Raw genomic sequence first — 18,829 nt, forward strand, 5'->3', positions numbered from 1 at the left:
TTTCAGCACAAATTTCTAGAAGCCGAGAAAAGTCCATCTGAAAATATGCTGTTTTTTTGGTCTCCTCCTTCCCTTCCACTTCCCCCTTTCCTCTATACATTCTCCACTGTGGAAGAAACGAGCAACAGTGCCCGAGTGGATAGTGGGGATGAATAGTAATCCCAAGTTTGGGGTTCGATTCTGTCACTGTCCATTTTCTTTTTTCTTTTTTTTTCTTTGATGTTGGAGGAATGCTTTGCATTTTTCGAAAATCAAAATTATGTTTGCTCTATTATTTCAGTAGGAAAAAAGCTCGAAAAAGATAATTTTTGAAAAATTCTTGAAGCACTGCTGAAAAGCCTTATCTACTCAAAATGTCAGTCGAAACCCCCCTATTTGATCATTTTGGTTGCGGAACTGTGATAAATCTGTCAAGAAGTATGTAAATCTATGTTTTCACAATATTTGAGTGCTATTGGGTGATGTTCGAAGGACTACGATTCATGGAAGTTTTGGAAAAAACCAGTTATTTGAGATTTCAAAACGGATATAGGCTACAGAATCTTGTGAAAAGACTCATTTTATCATTTTTATGCGTTTAGAATTCATTTTAGCACATTTAAAAAATTTTCGAAAAATTGAAAATTTCGCAAAGGTACCATGGCAAAACCATGGCAAACGCATGGCAAAAATTTTTTCAAAAAAATTTTTTTTGAAAGATGAGGAAACTTTGTCAGATTGTAGAGAATCCTTCAAAATTGCGATTGAAACTCAAACAATGCCAAAAAACTCCCATTAACCCTTCCAAAAACTCACTCCAAAAGTGAGAAATTAGTACTGAAATCACTTAAACAGCCCATAACTCGACTTCTAGAAATTTGTGCAGAAAACCAAATACATTAAAAGAAAGCCCGTATTTGAAACTATAAATGAGCAAATTTAGAAATAATTCTGAGAAGAAGGCTAAACATGGTTTCCTTGTCAGATAAATAAATCTTTACACAATATTATGCTTATCTGAGAAAAAAAAAGGTTAGAGAGTATTTTTTGCAGTCTGAATACGGTAGCGATATCGAAGCGGAGAGCCTAAATAGCACACATAAGGTGGAGACACAGACACTTTTTCTCTGCGTCTCAGCCTTTTTTTTCTCAGACAAGAATAATAATTACAACGAGATTCAGTCAGTTTTAGGAGGGGAAATAATTGAGATCGAGATGGGGTGAGAAGACATAAAATGATACAATTAGATGATAAAAATGAGTTTTAAAAGCTGGGAGACATTTAATAGAGACAAGTTTTCTTCATAATTTCGAAGAATTGCTCCTCGTTGATTCCACTTTTTCCATCGCCGCCGCCGGCTTCACGAATCATTTCTTCGAATTCCGCGTCGCTCAACTCCTCGCCAAGCTCCTTGGCAACAAATTTCAAATTGTCCACATTGATTGTTCCCTTGCATTCCGGGTCGAACAGTTTGAATGCCGAACGCATTTCTACATGGAATTTATCCTCTTGACCTTCTTCGTTGTCTTTGGATTGAAGTGCGTTCCACAGCTCATCTACGTCCATGTAGTCTTTTTCTGAAAAATTAACAAGCTACAGTAACCTCTTGGATATTCTCTTCAAACCTCCATGCCATCCCATCAACATGTTTCTTCCATCCTTAATTTTCCTGGTCATCTCCTGAACGGTAGAGTTACGTGGGTCGTATCCAAGTGCCCGGAGTACCATTTTCAGCTGGGAAATCTTCAAAAGATTCGGTTTTTGCTCGGTACACATCGCCGCAAACGTCGTCTCGATCTCCTCACGAGTCACAGGAGTCGATGGGGTTGGAGCCATTCTGATATTAACTTTTTTTGGTGTAATAAGGAGAAAATCGTTGCTAACAATTGTAAGAGAAGAGGAAATCACAGATATGACAAATTCGGATGAAAGATAACCGTAAAAAATATATAAATGTTCAAAAGTTAAGAAAAACTAAAAACTATTTATTTCTTTGCCTGAACATTGAAAAAGATTGTGGGGGTTTGAATGGTGGAAAAGAATGGAAAATGAGAGGGATGGGCGTAGAATCCATCACTATTTTCCGTAGTTTCTAAACGATATTCTCCATACTCGTACTCAAATTTCTCCACGACTTCAAGATTCGAAAATTCTGGAAAATATGGGTCAATATAAGAAGATTTATGAGAAAAAACCGACTCAAATGATGCTCGAAACAAGAAATGCTTCCCTCGTTTCGCAGTGTGCATGCCACGATGGCCGCTTTTGAGTGACGAAGAAGAAGACGGAGCACGTTGCAGAGAGATGAGAGAAGGGCGGAGTCGTAGACGACGTCTGGAAAATGAGAGAATAGAGGGGAGACAAGAGGGAGAAGGAGGATAATGAAGAGAGCTTCTCGCCGAGAGGAGAAATAATTTTTGTTTTTATGAAGAGTAAAAAAATTAGATTTAGAAAAAAGAAACCTCACCAGCAGCGATAACCAAATCCGCTGGCTCTTTCCACTCCGTTAAATCGAAACTACACCAATCCAGGCAGCGAACTTTTGAGTTTTCTGGAAAAAAGAAGGGTTGAGGTCGGGATAAAGACAGACAGAATCAGCAATTTTTGAAAATTAGAAAAACCAAAAATCCCAACAGGGATGTCTTCGGATAACTTCGATTTTGAAAATTCCGGAATTTCAGGAGTATTTTTGTTCGAAATTTGAATTATTCTGATTTTCGGAATTTTTTGATTATTCCGATTTTCAAAAATTGGGAATTTCAGATAATTTAGATTTTTAAAATTTAGGAATTTTTCAAGTTTCGAAATTTCGAAAATCCAAAATGTCAAATCCGATTTTCGAATTTTTTCTCTTTTTTCTGAAATTTCAGAATATTTATATTTTCAAAATTATGAAATGTTTCACGATTCTCGAATTTTCGGAGATTTCAGAATATTGATTTTCGAAATTCCGTTCCGACCATCCCCGATTCGGCGGATTGTTGAAATTCAGTAAAGTCAAAATGTCCTCTTCAGACACAGAAAACAACACAAAACCAAACCAAACCTTCTCCATCTCCAATCAATCCATTTTTCTCCGCATTCTCTTTCAATAAATTCAACACATTCTCATCGTAATCCGTCAGCACCACTCCACAATTCTTCATCTTCGCAATTGCGATTCCACTCACTCCACACCCAGATCCCAACTCTATAACTCTCGAAAATGATTCGAAGGAATCAGCCGGAACAGGTTCGCCAGATCACACGACGCTTGCCAGACAGATAATCCAGTGGTTCCCATGGAAAGTTGATTGACAGATTCCGAAAACTTCGCGACCACTTTGTCGCCTTTTTCGTCTAGATATAGCTTCTCAACGAATTCTCCGTCTTTCAAGCCCAACAATACTCCAAGCCGATCAAACATTGAATCTGGAACTGGCACGTCATCTTTCTCAAGAGCTGCAAGGAATTTCTTGATAACATTTGTCTGGAATTGGTAGCGAATGTTATGGGAAGTGACTATTTCGGAATTGAATACCTGAAATTTTGCAATTTTCAGAAAATAAGAATTTTCAAAGACTCACATTTGTGGATAGTTCTTCAGCGAATTCTGAATTCTCTCTACACTTCTCTACTAGCTTTTCCATTAATTTGTCTGGAATTTTAGTCGCACTACAAAAATATCGTTTGAACTGAATTAATAAATCTTCCTCTTCTTCTTGGTGAGCCTTATCACTGACGAATGGGTCCGTCTCGTTCGGTTTTCCGTTTTCTTGACATTTTTTGGAAGTTCTGCGTTTTAGTGCGGACTGAATAAGCGGTGTCAGGCGGAAGGTATTCGGGTCGGGCGTGAGGGATTCCATAGTGTTCCGCTTGAACGATACGCTGTTCGGCTTTGTAGATGAGCTTGCCGATGATTAGTGGATCCGTCTCCTAAATTTGAATTCTAGAATTCTGATGACAACGTCTTCTGGCTACCTGCTTGTGCTCCCTGAATGTTCGTTGCGCTTCGGCGATAATTTGCTGGCGCTCAGTGATGGTGTTCGGCTCCTCTTTGGCTTTCCAGTTCTTGGCCAATTTTAGGATTTGTCTGTAGAGTTGAATGACGCGTTGACGCTGTGGCACCGTATTCATCAAACCCGTTCCTATAAACAGAAGATTTTCAGTTTTACGTCTTCGCGGAACAAGTTTTTGATAGGTTTTCAACTATGTTCCTGATATAGTTTATATATTTTCCATAACTTTGATACTTTTAGAGCTTTTCGAAAATTTTTAACGTTGAAAAATATGGATTAGAAACTTCCACTGGCTCCTGTTTACTTCGGATTCTTCCCAGGAGTAAACATCGAGGATTGCGCCATGCTGACGCAATTAGTGTGCACCATTGGCGTCGTTCTGCCTTCAAAATTTTTTCCAATTTCTCCACGCGTTTTCCGAGTTTTCGCCGGTTTTGAGCTAGATTTTATTGACTTTCGGTTATAAACTAAATCTTCGAAATTAGGTCACATTCTTTTTATCCTGTAAGAAATTAATATTCTCTGTTCCTTCGTCTTAAATCCCCCTCGGCCTAAAATTGCGGATTTCACAATTTTGCTTTTTTTCCTTTCAGGTATGGCTACAACAGAACTACCGAAATTCGAATTATTGTCGTTGGCTGATAACACGTCCGGATGGGGACCATTGACAACCAGCTCTTCGTCTGTGGAGCCAGTTCCGTTCCAGCAGTTCAACAAAGCCGATCGTATTGGTCGTGTTGCTGACTGGATTGGAGTCGATCGTTTCTTCCGAAGAGGAAATGAGAGGTATTGACTTTTAGTTGCCAGTTTTCGCAAACAAAAAAATGTTTCAGATACAACGAGCGCGTCTACGGATCCGCTGCCAATGCTGGAAGCCAATTCGACTACATCCACGGAATGGATGAGCACAACTTCCAACTCGTCGACACTTCGAAACCAATGGCTCGTAATCCACAACGCAACTTCCGTGTTCGTCAAATGCATCTTCGAAAGATGATGCAGAAGGAAGTGGAGAAGCGTGAGATGGTGAACCAAACCACCAACTTAAGAATGAAGAGAAGTATCGCCAAGGAGCAACAACGAGCCTTCAAGATGTGGCAACGTCGCGGAGGAAACGCTCGTCAAGGACAACGTGGTCAAGGTGGACGTTTCGGAGGAGATCGGCCGAAGGAGCGTCTTCCATCTGTTCAAGTCCGTCCAGAGTGGGGAGTTCTCGAGGAAATGAATCTCAGTGCTTTCTCCAAATTGGCTCTGCCAAATATTCCGGGAGGAGAAGATATCGGAGATCATCAGTACGGAAGTCTTCAATATTACGATAAGACTGTTGATCGTGTCTCAGTGAAGAACTCAGTTCCACTTCAAAGATGTGCAGGAGTTTACTACAACGTCACCACCACCGAGGATCCAGTGATTCAAGAACTCGCTCAAGGTGGAGTCGGAAACGTCTTCGGAACCGATATCATTCTTGCCACACTGATGACAGCTCCAAGATCTGTCTACTCATGGGATATTGTTGCCTACAGAATCGGAGATAAGCTCTTCTTCGATAAGAGAAACACAAAAGACATTCTGAATCCAGTGGAAACCCTGACCGTCTCTGAAACCAGCGCGGAGCCACCATCCTTCGATGGAAATGGCCTCAACAACGCCAGAGATCTGGCCACTGAAGCTTTCTACATTAACCAGAACTTCCGTCGGCAGGTTGTGAAGAGAAATGAGCCAGGATTCACATTCAAGAACGTTCGTGTTCCATTTGAAGATGAGGAGACAGGAGACGCCACAGGAACCGCTTACAAGTGAGATATTCTTTTAAAACTTTTTCCTATCTTTAAAATTTCAGATACCGCAAATGGAACCTTGGAAACGGTGTCGACGGAAAGCCAGTTGAGTTGGTTTGCCGTACTGAATTGGATGGAGTCATTCACGGACTCGGAAACGAGACCCAAACCCTCACAATCAAAGCATTCAACGAGTGGGACAGCTCGCAAGCCGGAGGAGTCGACTGGAGAACAAAACTCGACGTTCAGAAGGGAGCTGTTATGGCTACTGAGATCAAGAACAACTCAGCAAAGGTTGCCAAATGGACACTGCAAGCCCTTCTCGCCGGATCGGATACCATGAAGCTGGGATATGTCTCTCGTAACAACGCCAGAAGCACCCAAAACCACTCGATTCTGAATACACAATACGTGAAACCAACCGAGTTCGCCAGTAACATTGCCTTGAACATGGATAACTGCTGGGGAATCCTAAGATGTGTCATTGACAGGTAGTTAGGTTAATCTGAAGTTAAGTTATAATCCTTCGACTTTTCAGTTGCATGAAGCAAAAGCCAGGAAAGTACTTGCTGATGAAGGACCCACAGTCACCGGTGATTCGTCTCTACTCACTGCCAGAAGGAACATTCGATAGCGAACGTGAGAGCTCTGAAGAAGAGAATTCCGATGACGATCAGTAAATTATTCGATTTTTGCCCCCCTGGTGAATCCCTTTCTATGTCTTCGCTTGCTTGTTATAATTCAACTTGTTTCTGATAAGATTAAATATAAAATATTCTTTTTTGAAATCACAAAATTCAACAAGCACATTGAGCCTTGATGGCTTCGTATAAACCGGTTAGTTCAGATGAGTCGATGTCGCACAGATCGATGGAAACGGTGGAGAGCTCGGGAGAGGGATGGTCTTTCTTAAAGAAGTCGTCACCGAGTTCAACGTCGACGAGGCAGATTCTGAAAAAAGAAAATTACTCGAAAATTCTAGAGGATATTTGCTTACAGAAGAAACATAGCAATTGAAATCGTGTTGAGCTCTTTCTTATTCCATCCGGTGATGTTCTCTGCATTCAAATGAAACGTGGCAGCTACACGAGTCAGAATATCACGACGGGTTGGAGTGAGATGAAGACGTGCTTCGAGATCAGCCCAGCTGAAAATTCAAAATGTCTTTGAATTTCTAAAAATCGCTTACTGATGTCTCATGGAATGAAGAAAGATGTTCAGTCGTTTTTCCTTCACATTGTATTTATCCAAATTTGGTAAATCCACCAATTTCTCCGCGTCGATTTTCTTTCCAGACAAAAAATCCATCAGAATTTGCTCAACGTCTCCACCATGTGATCTAGGGCCTTCTCGAGTCAGACGACGTGTTTCTTCAGTAATCCACGACTTCATTAGGTCCAGAAGCCAAGCGTATTTCTCATTGACAGGCGGTGCAAAAGTGACGATTGGGCATGCTTGACTTTCCGATGGAATTCTGGAGCATCGATGAGAATCGGCGGCTTCTTCTGTTTGGCGTTTTTGTTTCCGTACTTTTCCCGAAGTTTCGCCAGAATCTCTTCCTCTTTTTTCAGGTTTTTCTCTGATAATCTGGGCTGTGGGGTCTTTTTAGGCGCAGTTTTCGGATCTTTTGCCGGTCCGAAATTGTTCGTCTTGAACTGCTTTATCGATTTGATAAACTCCTTATCGTCCTCTGTCAACTTATACGGCTCCTTTTCCGGCTCATCTGATTCCAGCACTTTTGGCTCCTGATACTCCTCGTTTAGCTTTAGATTCTGCACTTTTGCAATGATCTGAAACAAAAGGCACATGGATTTTTCATTTTTAGAGCTAATAGTAAGAGAAAACGTACAGAATCAGCGACGAATTCGATCGATTCTTTTTCTTTTTCCACTTTCTCTGCCACTGGACTCACAAATGTTTCATCAGGCACCTCGTATTTTTTATCTGAAACGCAAAAATTCAGAAAATCTCTTCAAATTTGAAAAAGATCTTTGAAACCCACTCATTCTGGTTTCAGTCATCCCGGTAATCCACAAGGGATGCTCATCTAGCTGATTTCGAACGAAAAGATTCTTTTGATAGCATTTCTCGGAACAAAATTTGCTTCTTTGCTTGCAAAACTCATAGATTTTCCCCTCTTTTTTGTCGATTTGAAACATTTGAGTTTTCGTTTTCTTTGGCGGATTTTGAGAGCATGCTGGGAATCCGCATTGCTTATTCACAAAACGCTCCTCGATCACTTCATCCCAACCGAGACCGTGAAGATGGGGGAGCTGAAAATCAGTTAAAAATAAAAATTGCAGCTTTTTGTGAAAAAACTCACATGCTCTTCTAATTCTGAGATATTCTCGATGTCGGTGAGAGTTTCGATGATATCGAGAAGCTTTTTACGAAAAGAGACTTCTTCTTTCTCTTGATCCATTGCTCAAAATCGCGAAATTTTAAGAATTTCAGCTGAAAAATTCCGAAATTCGCAGAATTTTTCGAAATGGCCTAGAAAAATCGGTGGCCGAGATTGTCGCTAGCACTCGGCCAGCAGCCAAAAAATTTAATTTCGAATTATTTTTTCTTTATTTTTCAGCTGATTTTCGTCTGAATTTCAACAAAAATTCTCAATTTTTCAGGAATGTCATCCAAGGCAGATTACCTAAAAAAATATCTGACACCTGCCGCTGGAGACCAAGAAAAGAAGAACAAAAAGAAGAAAAGCAAGGATAAGCCGCAAGGGTTTGTTATTTTAATATAAATAGTTTACACTATAAGTTTTTGTTTTGTTTTTCAGCCTCCGACTAATTGAAGAAGACGCTTTTCTTTCGGTCGAAGCGGCAAAAGCGAAAGATATTGGATCTGACGAAGAGCAAGAAGAAATTGAAGTCTTGAAAGAAAGTGCCAAAAAAGCAAAAGTCGTACATGGTTTTAAGAAATCCTTTGCTGAAGTTGAACCCTTGAAAGAAGTCAAAGAGGAGCCATTATCTCCAGGAGCATCGCCAGCAAGAAAGCCACGTCAACGACACGACAGTGATGAATCTCCACGAAGACCCAGAAGACGTCACGATAGTGATAACTCGCCTGTGAGGCAAAGAACAAGACATGATAGTGACAATTCACCACCAAGACCTTCTAGAAGGCGTCACAATAGTGATGAAGGTAAAAGTTTTCATTTTGAAAGTCAATTTTATTCGAATAGTTTCAGACAATTCTCCTCCACGTCGGCCTCGTCAGCGTCATGATAGTGACGATTCTCCACCCAGAGCCAACAGAAAACGAAGAGATAGTGGTAGGACTCGTAGAAGACTGAAAATTCCTATTTTCAATTTTTCAGACAATTCTCCACCTCGGCGTCGTCAACGCCAAGATAGTGACAACTCACCGCCACGTGGTCGCTCCCGCCGTGATTCTGGCAACTCTCCACCCAGAAGACGTGATAGGGATTCATCTCCGCCACGTCGTCGACGCGGTGATGATGACTTGAGTCCTCCCAGAAAGTCGAGAAAGATCGGAGAACCGAAAATGATTAAAAAAGAAGAACCAGATGAGGAGAATTACGGGAAAACGTTAGAAGGAAAGAGATCCGGATTGCAATCATCGAGAGATTTGAAAGAGGAGAGTGATAAGTTGAGAGCGAAGAACTCCAAAATGTTTGAAGAGATGGATAGTTCGGTGAGCGGTCGATTCGCGGATACTGTATATCGTCAGAAACAAACGAAGAGAAAAGGAAAGAACGAGGAAGAAGATCAGGAGAAAAAGGAGAGAGAAGCGAAGAAAACAGAAGAATTAAAGGAGAAATACAAGTCGTGGAATAAGGGAGTTGCTCAGATTGAGGACCGAAGAGCGCAGTTGGAAGAAATGGCACGAGTTGCTGCGGAACCAATGGCTCGTGCGAGAGATGACGACGCGATGAATGCACATTTGAAGGAAGTACTCCATGCTGCGGATCCAATGGCTGCTATGATTAAAAAGAAACGACGAGATACGGCGATTGATCGAGGAGAAGTCGTCTATCCGTCGTATCACGGACATTTTGTGCCCAATCGGTTTAATATTCCTCCTGGATATCGATGGGACGGTGTGGATAGATCGAACGGATTCGAAGGTCGTTTGGCAAAAGTGGCCAACAACAAAGCTGCTAATCAATCCGAATACTACAAATCGATTGCGGAATACGAGTGATAAGACATCCAGTTCTTCTTAATTTTTAAATTATTTTTTCCTATTTTCAGTAAAAATTTTATTTCATTCAATGTATTCAATTATTACAAATTTTCTGATAAGAATTTTTCAGGTTTTTCAGATTACGCAAGCCGCTAGAGGTTGTCCAAGATCGTAATAAAAACCTTCAAAAAGCTATCATTCTAGTTCGAAAAAATCAGAGATGTGGCCCCACAACAACAACTACCGTAACCTAAAAGAGTTTTATTTTCCGGATTCATTTTCTCGATTTTCTGCTATTTCTCCCCTTGTTAGTGAAAAAATTGACTAAAAACGCATGATAACAAATTCGGAAAACAAATGTATTTTTAGGTTACGGTAGTTTTCGTTGTAGGACCTTTCAACGGTCCCCGGCGTTTCCCTTCCACAGCTACGATTTTTCTCGTACAAAAACCTAGAGAGTTAAAAAAAATAATTTAAAAAAAAACGAAAAAATAATTTTTTTATTATTCACTGAAATTTTTGAGTTCGATCATCATTTTTAAAATATGTATTTTTAAGTCCCTGAGTATTCTTGAAATTTTAGTTGATTTTTCATAATTTCCATTTCCTCAATCTTCTTCTTTAGTCATCCATATAACGTAGAATGGTCTGAAAGTTATAAATTGTAGTTTAGTATTCGTTAATCGTGACTTACAGTAACCAGACATAATCTCCTTCTTGCCAATTCTCTCCATCCAAACTTTCTTGATTTTCGTCCAAGCCCAAAATTGAAAAACAATAAGCGTCTGGTGTGCCTAAATTTTCAAAAAAAATTGAATATTTGAATTTTGCGGGCAATGCTCCTCACCTCTATACCGTTTTTCAGTCAATGTCAAACATGTAACAACCCCCTTCAGAACTTAAATCATGCATTCCCGATGGGAACCAGGTAACCAGAATTATCCCTTTCAGAATGTATACATAAAATGGAACATAACAAAGCATAATAGCTTGTTGGATCTGAAAAAACCAAATTTCGCTCTATTGATAATATCCAAGTCACTTACCGTAACCCCACATCATGCTAAATACCCTGCAGATCCAAGCATAAGAACCAAGAGATAGGCTCTAGAACATCAGAAATGTGGAAGTAGGCATTTGATTTTTCATAAATCAGGCAAGTATAATAGACGGAGATACAACCGATTATGATGATTAGTGGACGGGCGGTCTGAAAATTTTTTTGGTTTTTGGGGACTAGTGTTTTTCTAGACCATTTTTCACTTACCATGTACAAGAAATAGAAATGTATATTTGAAAATAGCAGGTAGCAAACTAGCAAGTTTTGGAAAAATATTAAAATTAATACGATGTTCATCGCTTCCAATTGCATTGTATTTTGCTTTTTCTTCATCTTCTGAGAATAATGATCAATTCCTTCGGAAATTTTGCTCTTTTCGTTTGTATGGCGTTTTGATACAAATTAGCCAAGAAATTAGGTAGAAAAATATATAAAAGGCGATATATCGATAATCGTCTCTGATTACTGTAGATTGATTTAAAAGGAAACATGGAAGTAGAGAGAATAGAAATGTAAAAATTAAGTAGGTCGGAAAGAGTTTCGATGACATTTTATGAAGGGATCAATGAGAGGAGCTTCAAGAGAAGTGAGAAAAGAGCACGACACCCTCTTTCTCCGCGTCTCTTTCAAAAGGAGTAGAAGCAGGAAAGACCCAACAACACTATGCACTAATGAAATTTCGATTTTGTGGAAATGCCAATTTTCTCTTTTTTGAATAATGAAAGATATATATTTTTAAGAAAAACCGTTTGCAAAAGTGCTCTTTTTTGAATAATGAAAGATATACATTTTTAAGAAAAACCGTTTGAAATCAGAAACATGGAAAAACTGTAACCGAAGGCCACCCTATAGTGGCAATTTGAGCTGAATCATCTCAGTTTCTATGATAGATATGAAAACCGTGTCAACTGATAAAATTTTTGTCAATTGACACATTTTTGAGAACTTTGATAGGAACCGAGATAATTGCACAGGTAAGACGGGATTGCCGAAAAGCGAATGAACGGCGGCTGAAGCTCTTTAAAAAGTTGGCTATAACTTGCGTATCTAATCGAATGGGGAAAAACATGTGACAAAAGGTATTTATACCCTTTTATAAAAGGCAAACTTTAGTAATAGGACCATAATTTAAAAAATTTTTCTCCGTAAAAACGCAAGTTATAGCGCAAGTTATAGCCAACTTTTTAAAGAGCTTCAGCCGCCGTTCATTCGCTTTTCGGCAATCCCGTCTTACCTGTGCAATTATCTCGGTTCCTATCAAAGATATTAAAAGTGGATCAACAGATGAAATGTTGGTGATATCATGACAAACATTTTATCAGTTGAATACTTTTTGACATCTTCCACAGAAAAGAAAATATATGAGCTGAAAGTGTAATAATAGGTTGGCCTTCTTTTGGAGTGTTTACGATAGTTCCCATGATGTTCAACCACTGATTCCAAGACACTTATCACATTCGGATAATTTTTTTACGGAAAAAAAGTCAACAAAAAATAAAGTTCATTTTAGTTTATTGCATAAAAAGCGTTCAGGAAAATATATTCACATGAGGGGAAAGGATAAATGTTCAAAAAATGGAGCCTCTTGAAATCTTTGTTTCTATTTTTGAAAACTCTGAGAAGCCCCTTGCAATATTTGAGTTCCCGCCAGAACTGAAAATTCTAGGCCTCCTTTAGAAAGTTTGCAGATTTTGATAGGGATTATGAAACAATTATTGAGGTTCTTGTAGAGTAAAAGAGAATTTTTAGAGAATGAATTTATTGAAAATAAATTATGTTTATATGTTAATTTAAAAAATTAAATACACTGAGAAGCAGGTCAAAGCTGTCCAGTTTTTACGAAAACGAAAAGTTGAAGAAATTGAAGAGAATTTTTTTTTGGAAAGATTGAAGAGAAGTTTTTCGTACTATTAGAACATTTTTAGCGCAATCAGACAGTTGGGACTCGTTTCTACGCCTTGAACATTGTTATTTTCCACTGAAAACGGAGGAATTTCACATTTTTTACTGCACATAAAATGTCCTTTCAGCATTCTATCACTTCAACTTTCCTCGGCACTTTCTTCATCCAAATTATGCTCAGTGGTCTGAAAATGAAACTTTTTTCCGTAAAACCTGTAATAGAAGGGCCCCTTAACTTCAAATATTGAGCTAACTTATCTCGGTTCCTGTAAAAGGTATATAAAAAGTTGTCAACAGATAAATTATGCATCATAATATCAGCAATACTTTATCAGTTGACCACTTTTTGATATCTTTTACAGGAATCGAGATAATTGAGCTCAAACTTGACAGTGTGGGAGCCCTTCTATTACAGGTTTTACGGTATGTGAAAAATTATTTGACAGGAGTTTACTAAAAATTTTGAAAAACCTTTTTAGAAAAAAAATCTCAATAAAAGGGGGAGGTTTTTCTGAATTTTGAACAGAAATAAACATAAGTTTTTGGTGGATATTTCAATAATGGAAGATCGTTGGATTCAGGAAAGGAGAGTCTGATTTTTTCATTACAGGTTTCACAGTTCCTTGATCTTTTATCAGCTTGATTTCGAAACTATTTTTTTCCTTTTTTTTTAGGAATTCTTTTACGGTTTCAGAACTAATTTTCATAATAGGTTAACTTACGGTTGCAAAAAGTTGTGTAAATGATCAGAACTGTAACCATCCAGCTGTTATACTCTCCATGAACATGTGCGAAAACTGTGAAAACTGTTCCTCCAAGTGCTGTGCCGATCAGCAAATACTTCCACAATGGCTTGTTCTTCCAATCCGATAGCATTGAACTGATGATAGAAGATCCGTATGCACTGGTTCCGGTGGTTCTGTGTAGGGAAACCGTAAACATTTTTTCACCTAAAAACTCACAAAATGTTGGTCAACACGACTTCTCCTAGGCTTTGATTGGTCAAAATCCGATTGGATACAGCCGACAAAGTGAAGTGTGTAGCCCAACTAATCAGAACGGACCTGCATATTCTGGAACATACAGATTTTAGAAAAGTTTCTAGAAAAGAGAAAATTACCTGGAATCAGAGATGGCGAATCCTTTTTTCAAAATCTGTCTTTCTTTTGGGAACCAGTTCCACAAACAAAGGATTAATGCCATCACAGGACCAAACGTGAACTGTATCCAAAGTGGTACTTCCGGAATAGTACGAACTTCAACTCCAGTCTTATCCTTCACAAACTGAACCATTTCTTCCAGATTCTCAGTCTCCACTTTTTCCACTTTTTGAATCTTTCCATTGATTTTTCTGTTCGGTTTTGGAAAGTAGAAGATCTGTGGTTCCTGATAGTTTTTGAATGGAACGGTGCGAAGGAAGAACAATTGGCAATCCTCTCTCCCGCATACTTCTCCAACATGAAACGATGATCTTGACAGACGATACATAACCTCTGGCATCTCCGGTCTACTCGAAATCCTCAGTCTTCTTCCTGCTTCACCAGTCGAGTCCAAGAGTACCATCGCGTCAAAGTTTCTTCTGTCATCCAGAACGAAATGGGAGAACTCCTCCTCATCAAGGAAAATCGGAAATCCGCCCATTCTGTTCTTGATTGCCCAGCATTTGTCGTCCAGCTTGGAGCATCCAGTAGTACGGTCCCAACAAATTACCAATGTTCCTATAATGGTTCGAACTTTCTCCAGGAGATGAAGATGAAACTGTGGACATTGGATCACAACCAGGACACGTTGATGGTAAGCAGAGAGAATTACAAGCCGTGATCCGAGCAAGCAAAACTCGTTTGGACCGTTTTTCCCAGAAAGATCCCTTTTTTCACACTCTTTCGAGGTAATTGAAGCAAAGGACACTCACTTGTGACGATTTCGAAGAAGGAATTTCCTAGTGGAGTGTATCCTCTATTGGATTCGCTAGAAGCGGAATATGCGGGAAAAAACGGATATTTATCAGCAACCTGCAATGAGAATGGGATTAATAATTTTAATATAAAAATTAGAGATGAGAAATCCTTACTTTGGTGAAAATGTGCCGGACTAAACTTTTCGCGTCCGTTTTATAATTTGAAGACGTCCAACTAGATGCGGTGAGAACTGAAATGCAGCTTGACATTTTTAGTGTCCTGTCACTTGGCAAAACGACGACATCTCCGATATTCGTGGCTTCTTCTAGATCGAACCCGCATTGGGGGTTAACGAACGGTTCATTGGATCTCAAATCATCCGATTCCGTTATTTTTAGACGACGTAAAGTTTTGTTCAACTGAAATATTATGTTGTCGGTTTACAGTGCAAAACGTAATGTTATTACCATTTCTGTGAGGCAAGCAACGCCCAACGCAAGATTTTCAACCTCCGAATTGGTGCCGTGAGCACGTGCAGCTATTTGCAGAAATTCGGAAGTGTCAGCTTCTCGGTCGTTTTTGATTAGCTTGTTGTTATTCACCTAAAAATTTTGTTTTAGTCAGAGGAATACCATGCATACTGAATACCATGCATGTTACGTACCTGTAGCTAATCACCGAAAACTTCCGGTTTTCAGCTTCAAGTAGACGAGCGAGGCGTTGAAGTCCATCGGTGGGACTAAAATAACTTTTTTTGTGGAATTTATCGATAGAAACTTGAGGAAAACGGCTAGAAACGATGAAAATGAGTTTGCAAGTAAAAAAAGTAGAAAAATAACCGATGAAATCGTATAAAATCAAACAAAATCGAACAAAATAGGCAAAAATATCTGCAAATTCATCGAAAATCTGTGTGTAGATTTACGGTAAACGCGATGCGGGATATCGGAGCGTCGTTGTGCACTTCTTCAGCGTAATTACACAATTAAATCGGCCAAAAAATCCGATTCATGTGAAAATATAAAATAATTTCACGTAAAAGAAGCAGACAGAGCATCAGGTCAATATGTGCTAACATAGAAACCGCACTTTGACAAGCTTTTTGGAAGTAAACCTCGCAACACGGCCTGCAGAAAATGTTTAACTTCTCAAAGACAAAATTCCGACCAAGTACAAAGGAATTCTTGTTCCAAGCCTAAAATCCAACATCTATATATGTTTTCCAAAAGGCAACATCTGTCTTGGTAAACTATGATTTTAACCGGTTTCACCGTGTATGAAACGTTTTTTTTTTCAAAAATGCAATCTTTAAAAAATACTAATTTCACTATTTCCAGTTCCATGCGGCCACACAATATGTCTGGAATGCGAAAAACAAGTCAAGTTCTGCCCAACGTGCCGTCGCGAGCATACATCTGTTATCAAAATCTATCACTCCTGAATGATCTTTTTGCTGTCATCTTTGTATTTTTTTCAACTTTTTGTTTAATAAATTCTGTTTGTTAATTTTAATATTGTGTAATTTATGTGTTTCGGAGCCAACGAGTACGGGAACCATTGTAAATCAATTGAGAACTAAGAACAAAAGCCTGAAAAAAGAACTGGCTCATATGAAAGAGCTTCTGAAACAGAAGGATTTGCTTCGGAAAATACGGGATCCGTCATCGTGTACGTTTGTTTCTTACAGTTTATGAGCAATTAAGTCCAGGAAGTATGAATTCAAAATGATTGAATCTCTAGGAATTATTGAACTCTAGAACTCAGATGAGTAGTTGAACACTGAAAAATGATATATGTTTAAAATTAAATGATCTCGGATTTTGACAACTTTTGGGCATCACAAAAGTTTGGAATCAGATACAGAACTGACCCAAACTTTTTTTTGGTTACCTATTTTCAGTTTAAAATGGTCAACTTTGGATATATACAAAACATACTAAATTTTGTTCAATAAAACTAAAAATTTACAGGCTTACTAAACATAAATAGAGCATCAATTTTGTTGTTGGCGACTTTTCTGTACAATTGCATTCAAAAGAGATAAACCGCTTGTAACCAACAAAATGCCAAAAGTTTCAGAAATGACTTTTCAGAGGTTAAGATTTTAGACATTTTCATTTTGGAATATTTCATCTGGACAAATTTCCACAAAAATATGTCAACTTAAAATAGATGATTTATTTTTGTTTAGTACATCTGACCCTTTCCAGTCTCCTTCAATCAAACGAAACGGAAAATCACGACAGAAAAGATTTTCAAGAATTTTGAAAAAGAATTTACTGCCAAATGTTTTACTGGAAAAAACAAAAGAGTATAATTTTTGTGCTTGTATAGGCAAGAGACGTATTTTTCAACCGATTTCAGAGAAAAATCGAAGGGACACTTCTTCGGGTACTTAGTTTATCTGAAACATTACCTGAAACATTTTCTTTAGAAAAAAAGTGTGAAATCTGCAAAAAAAATTTTGTTTATCTGTAAATATAAGCTAAGCTTCATTGAAACAGTGTAAAAAAAAGCATGAGAATAGTGTACAAATTGATTTTTTGTCATCATTTATCATACATGGATTGATAGATCAAAATGTTGGATGTTGGCGCCAATATTTAGCCAGACCTTCCACAAGTCTATAACAAGCTTCCGAACACATTTTTTTCAACAAGGGAAGTACCCGAAGAAGTGTCCCTTCGATTTTTCTCTGAAATCGGTTGAAAAATACGTCTCTTGCCTATACAAGCACAAAAATTACACTCTTTTGTTTTTTCCAGTAAAACATTTAATTGGGAAGGCAGTAAATTCTTTTTCAAAATTCTTGAAAATCTTTTCTGTCGTGATTTTCCGTTTCGTTTGATTGAAGGAGACTGGAAAGGGTCAGATGTACTAAACAAAAATAAATCATCTATTTTAAGTTGACATATTTTTGTGGAAATTTGTCCAGATGAAATATTCCAAAATGAAAATGTCTAAAATCTTAACCTCTGAAAAGTCATTTCTGAAACTTTTGGCATTTTGTTAGTTACAAGCGGTTTATCTCTTTTGAATGCAATTGTACAGAAAAGTCGCCAACAACAAAATTGATGCTCTATTTATGTTTAGTAAGCCTGTAAATTTTTAGTTTTATTGAACAAAATTTAGTATGTTTTGTATATATCCAAAGTTGACCATTTTAAACTGAAAATAGGTAACCAAAAAAAAGTTTGGGTCAGTTCTGTATCTGATTCCAAACTTTTGTGATGCCCAAAAGTTGTCAAAATCCGAGATCATTTAATTTTAAACATATATCATTTTTCAGTGTTCAACTACTCATCTGAGTTCTAGAGTTCAATAATTCCTAGAGATTCAATCATTTTGAATTCATACTTCCTGGACTTAATTGCTCATAAACTGTAAGAAACAAACGTACACGATGACGGATCCCGTATTTTCCGAAGCAAATCCTTCTGTTTCAGAAGCTCTTTCATATGAGCCAGTTCTTTTTTCAGGCTTTTGTTCTTAGTTCTCAATTGATTTACAATGGTTCCCGTACTCGTTGGCTCCGAAACACATAAATTACACAATATTAAAATTAACAAACAGAATTTATTAAACAAAAAGTTGAAAAAAATACAAAGATGACAGCAAAAAGATCATTCAGGAGTGATAGATTTTGATAACAGATGTATGCTCGCGACGGCACGTTGGGCAGAACTTGACTTGTTTTTCGCATTCCAGACATATTGTGTGGCCGCATGGAACTGGAAATAGTGAAATTAGCATACTTGTGAAGGGCCGGGACCAAAAAATGTTGTAAATTTCGTATAACAAGACTGAAAATGTGAAGGTCTACTCAACAAAAATAGAGCTTAAATTTTGTAGTTGACAACTTTTTTGTAAATTTTATTCAAATGAAATAAATCGCTTAAAGCCAACCAACTGCCAAAGGTTCCAGAAATATCACTGAATATTAGTTATTAAACTTTCAAGCCTTATCTAGATGAATCTGTATATCTCATTTAGATGTATTTGTGCAAAAGATAGCCAACTACGAAACTGAGATCTTTTTTTGTTTGGAGACCTGAAAATTT

The 18,829-nt window shown here is 38.0% G+C and overlaps 6 protein-coding genes across 6 annotated transcripts in view; 2 read left to right on the forward strand and 4 right to left on the reverse strand.

The window, feature by feature from the left end:
- Positions 1-1,261: 1,261 nt before the first annotated feature.
- CBG06844 lies at positions 1,262-1,816 on the reverse strand (the record flags this gene model as incomplete). The annotated part of the gene is made up of 2 exons (XM_002642394.1): positions 1,262-1,557; positions 1,606-1,816. The coding sequence occupies 2 exons, from the start codon at positions 1,814-1,816 to the stop codon at positions 1,262-1,264; spliced, it is 507 nt and encodes a 168-aa protein (XP_002642440.1).
- A 1,354-nt stretch (positions 1,817-3,170) lies between these two features.
- CBG06843 lies at positions 3,171-3,825 on the reverse strand (the record flags this gene model as incomplete). The annotated part of the gene is made up of 2 exons (XM_045244349.1): positions 3,171-3,500; positions 3,547-3,825. The coding sequence occupies 2 exons, from the start codon at positions 3,823-3,825 to the stop codon at positions 3,171-3,173; spliced, it is 609 nt and encodes a 202-aa protein (XP_045093324.1).
- A 748-nt stretch (positions 3,826-4,573) lies between these two features.
- On the forward strand, positions 4,574-6,436 carry Cbr-eif-3.D (the record flags this gene model as incomplete). The annotated part of the gene is made up of 4 exons (XM_002642392.1): positions 4,574-4,764; positions 4,812-5,774; positions 5,819-6,247; positions 6,295-6,436. The coding sequence occupies 4 exons, from the start codon at positions 4,574-4,576 to the stop codon at positions 6,434-6,436; spliced, it is 1,725 nt and encodes a 574-aa protein (XP_002642438.1).
- Positions 6,437-6,553: 117 nt separating this feature from the next.
- CBG06841 lies at positions 6,554-8,178 on the reverse strand (the record flags this gene model as incomplete). The annotated part of the gene is given in 8 exon segments (XM_045244350.1): positions 6,554-6,707; positions 6,754-6,903; positions 6,946-7,230; positions 7,287-7,528; positions 7,541-7,546; positions 7,606-7,700; positions 7,759-8,029; positions 8,080-8,178. 8 exon segments carry the CDS (start codon positions 8,176-8,178, stop codon positions 6,554-6,556), a joined length of 1,302 nt encoding a protein of 433 aa, XP_045093323.1.
- Positions 8,179-8,382: 204 nt separating this feature from the next.
- CBG06840 lies at positions 8,383-9,926 on the forward strand (the record flags this gene model as incomplete). Its single annotated transcript, XM_002642390.1, has 4 exons — positions 8,383-8,483; positions 8,539-8,903; positions 8,950-9,033; positions 9,079-9,926. 4 exons carry the CDS (start codon positions 8,383-8,385, stop codon positions 9,924-9,926), a joined length of 1,398 nt encoding a protein of 465 aa, XP_002642436.1.
- A 590-nt stretch (positions 9,927-10,516) lies between these two features.
- Positions 10,517-18,829, reverse strand: part of CBG06838 — a gene marked incomplete at both ends in the record, with an annotated part of 10,576 nt that continues 2,263 nt past the window's right edge. The window contains 8 exons of the mRNA XM_002642389.1: positions 10,517-10,556; positions 10,603-10,702; positions 13,593-13,789; positions 13,833-13,943; positions 13,991-14,588; positions 14,783-14,882; positions 14,942-15,187; positions 15,236-15,370. Coding sequence (XP_002642435.1) covers positions 10,517-10,556; positions 10,603-10,702; positions 13,593-13,789; positions 13,833-13,943; positions 13,991-14,588; positions 14,783-14,882; positions 14,942-15,187; positions 15,236-15,370 — 1,527 coding nt within the window. The remainder of the gene's footprint in view (positions 10,557-10,602; positions 10,703-13,592; positions 13,790-13,832; positions 13,944-13,990; positions 14,589-14,782; positions 14,883-14,941; positions 15,188-15,235; positions 15,371-18,829) is intronic.

Source organism: Caenorhabditis briggsae (assembly GCF_000004555.2).
Source record: "Caenorhabditis briggsae complete genome, chrIII, whole genome shotgun sequence".
Taxonomy (NCBI): domain Eukaryota; kingdom Metazoa; phylum Nematoda; class Chromadorea; order Rhabditida; family Rhabditidae; genus Caenorhabditis; species Caenorhabditis briggsae.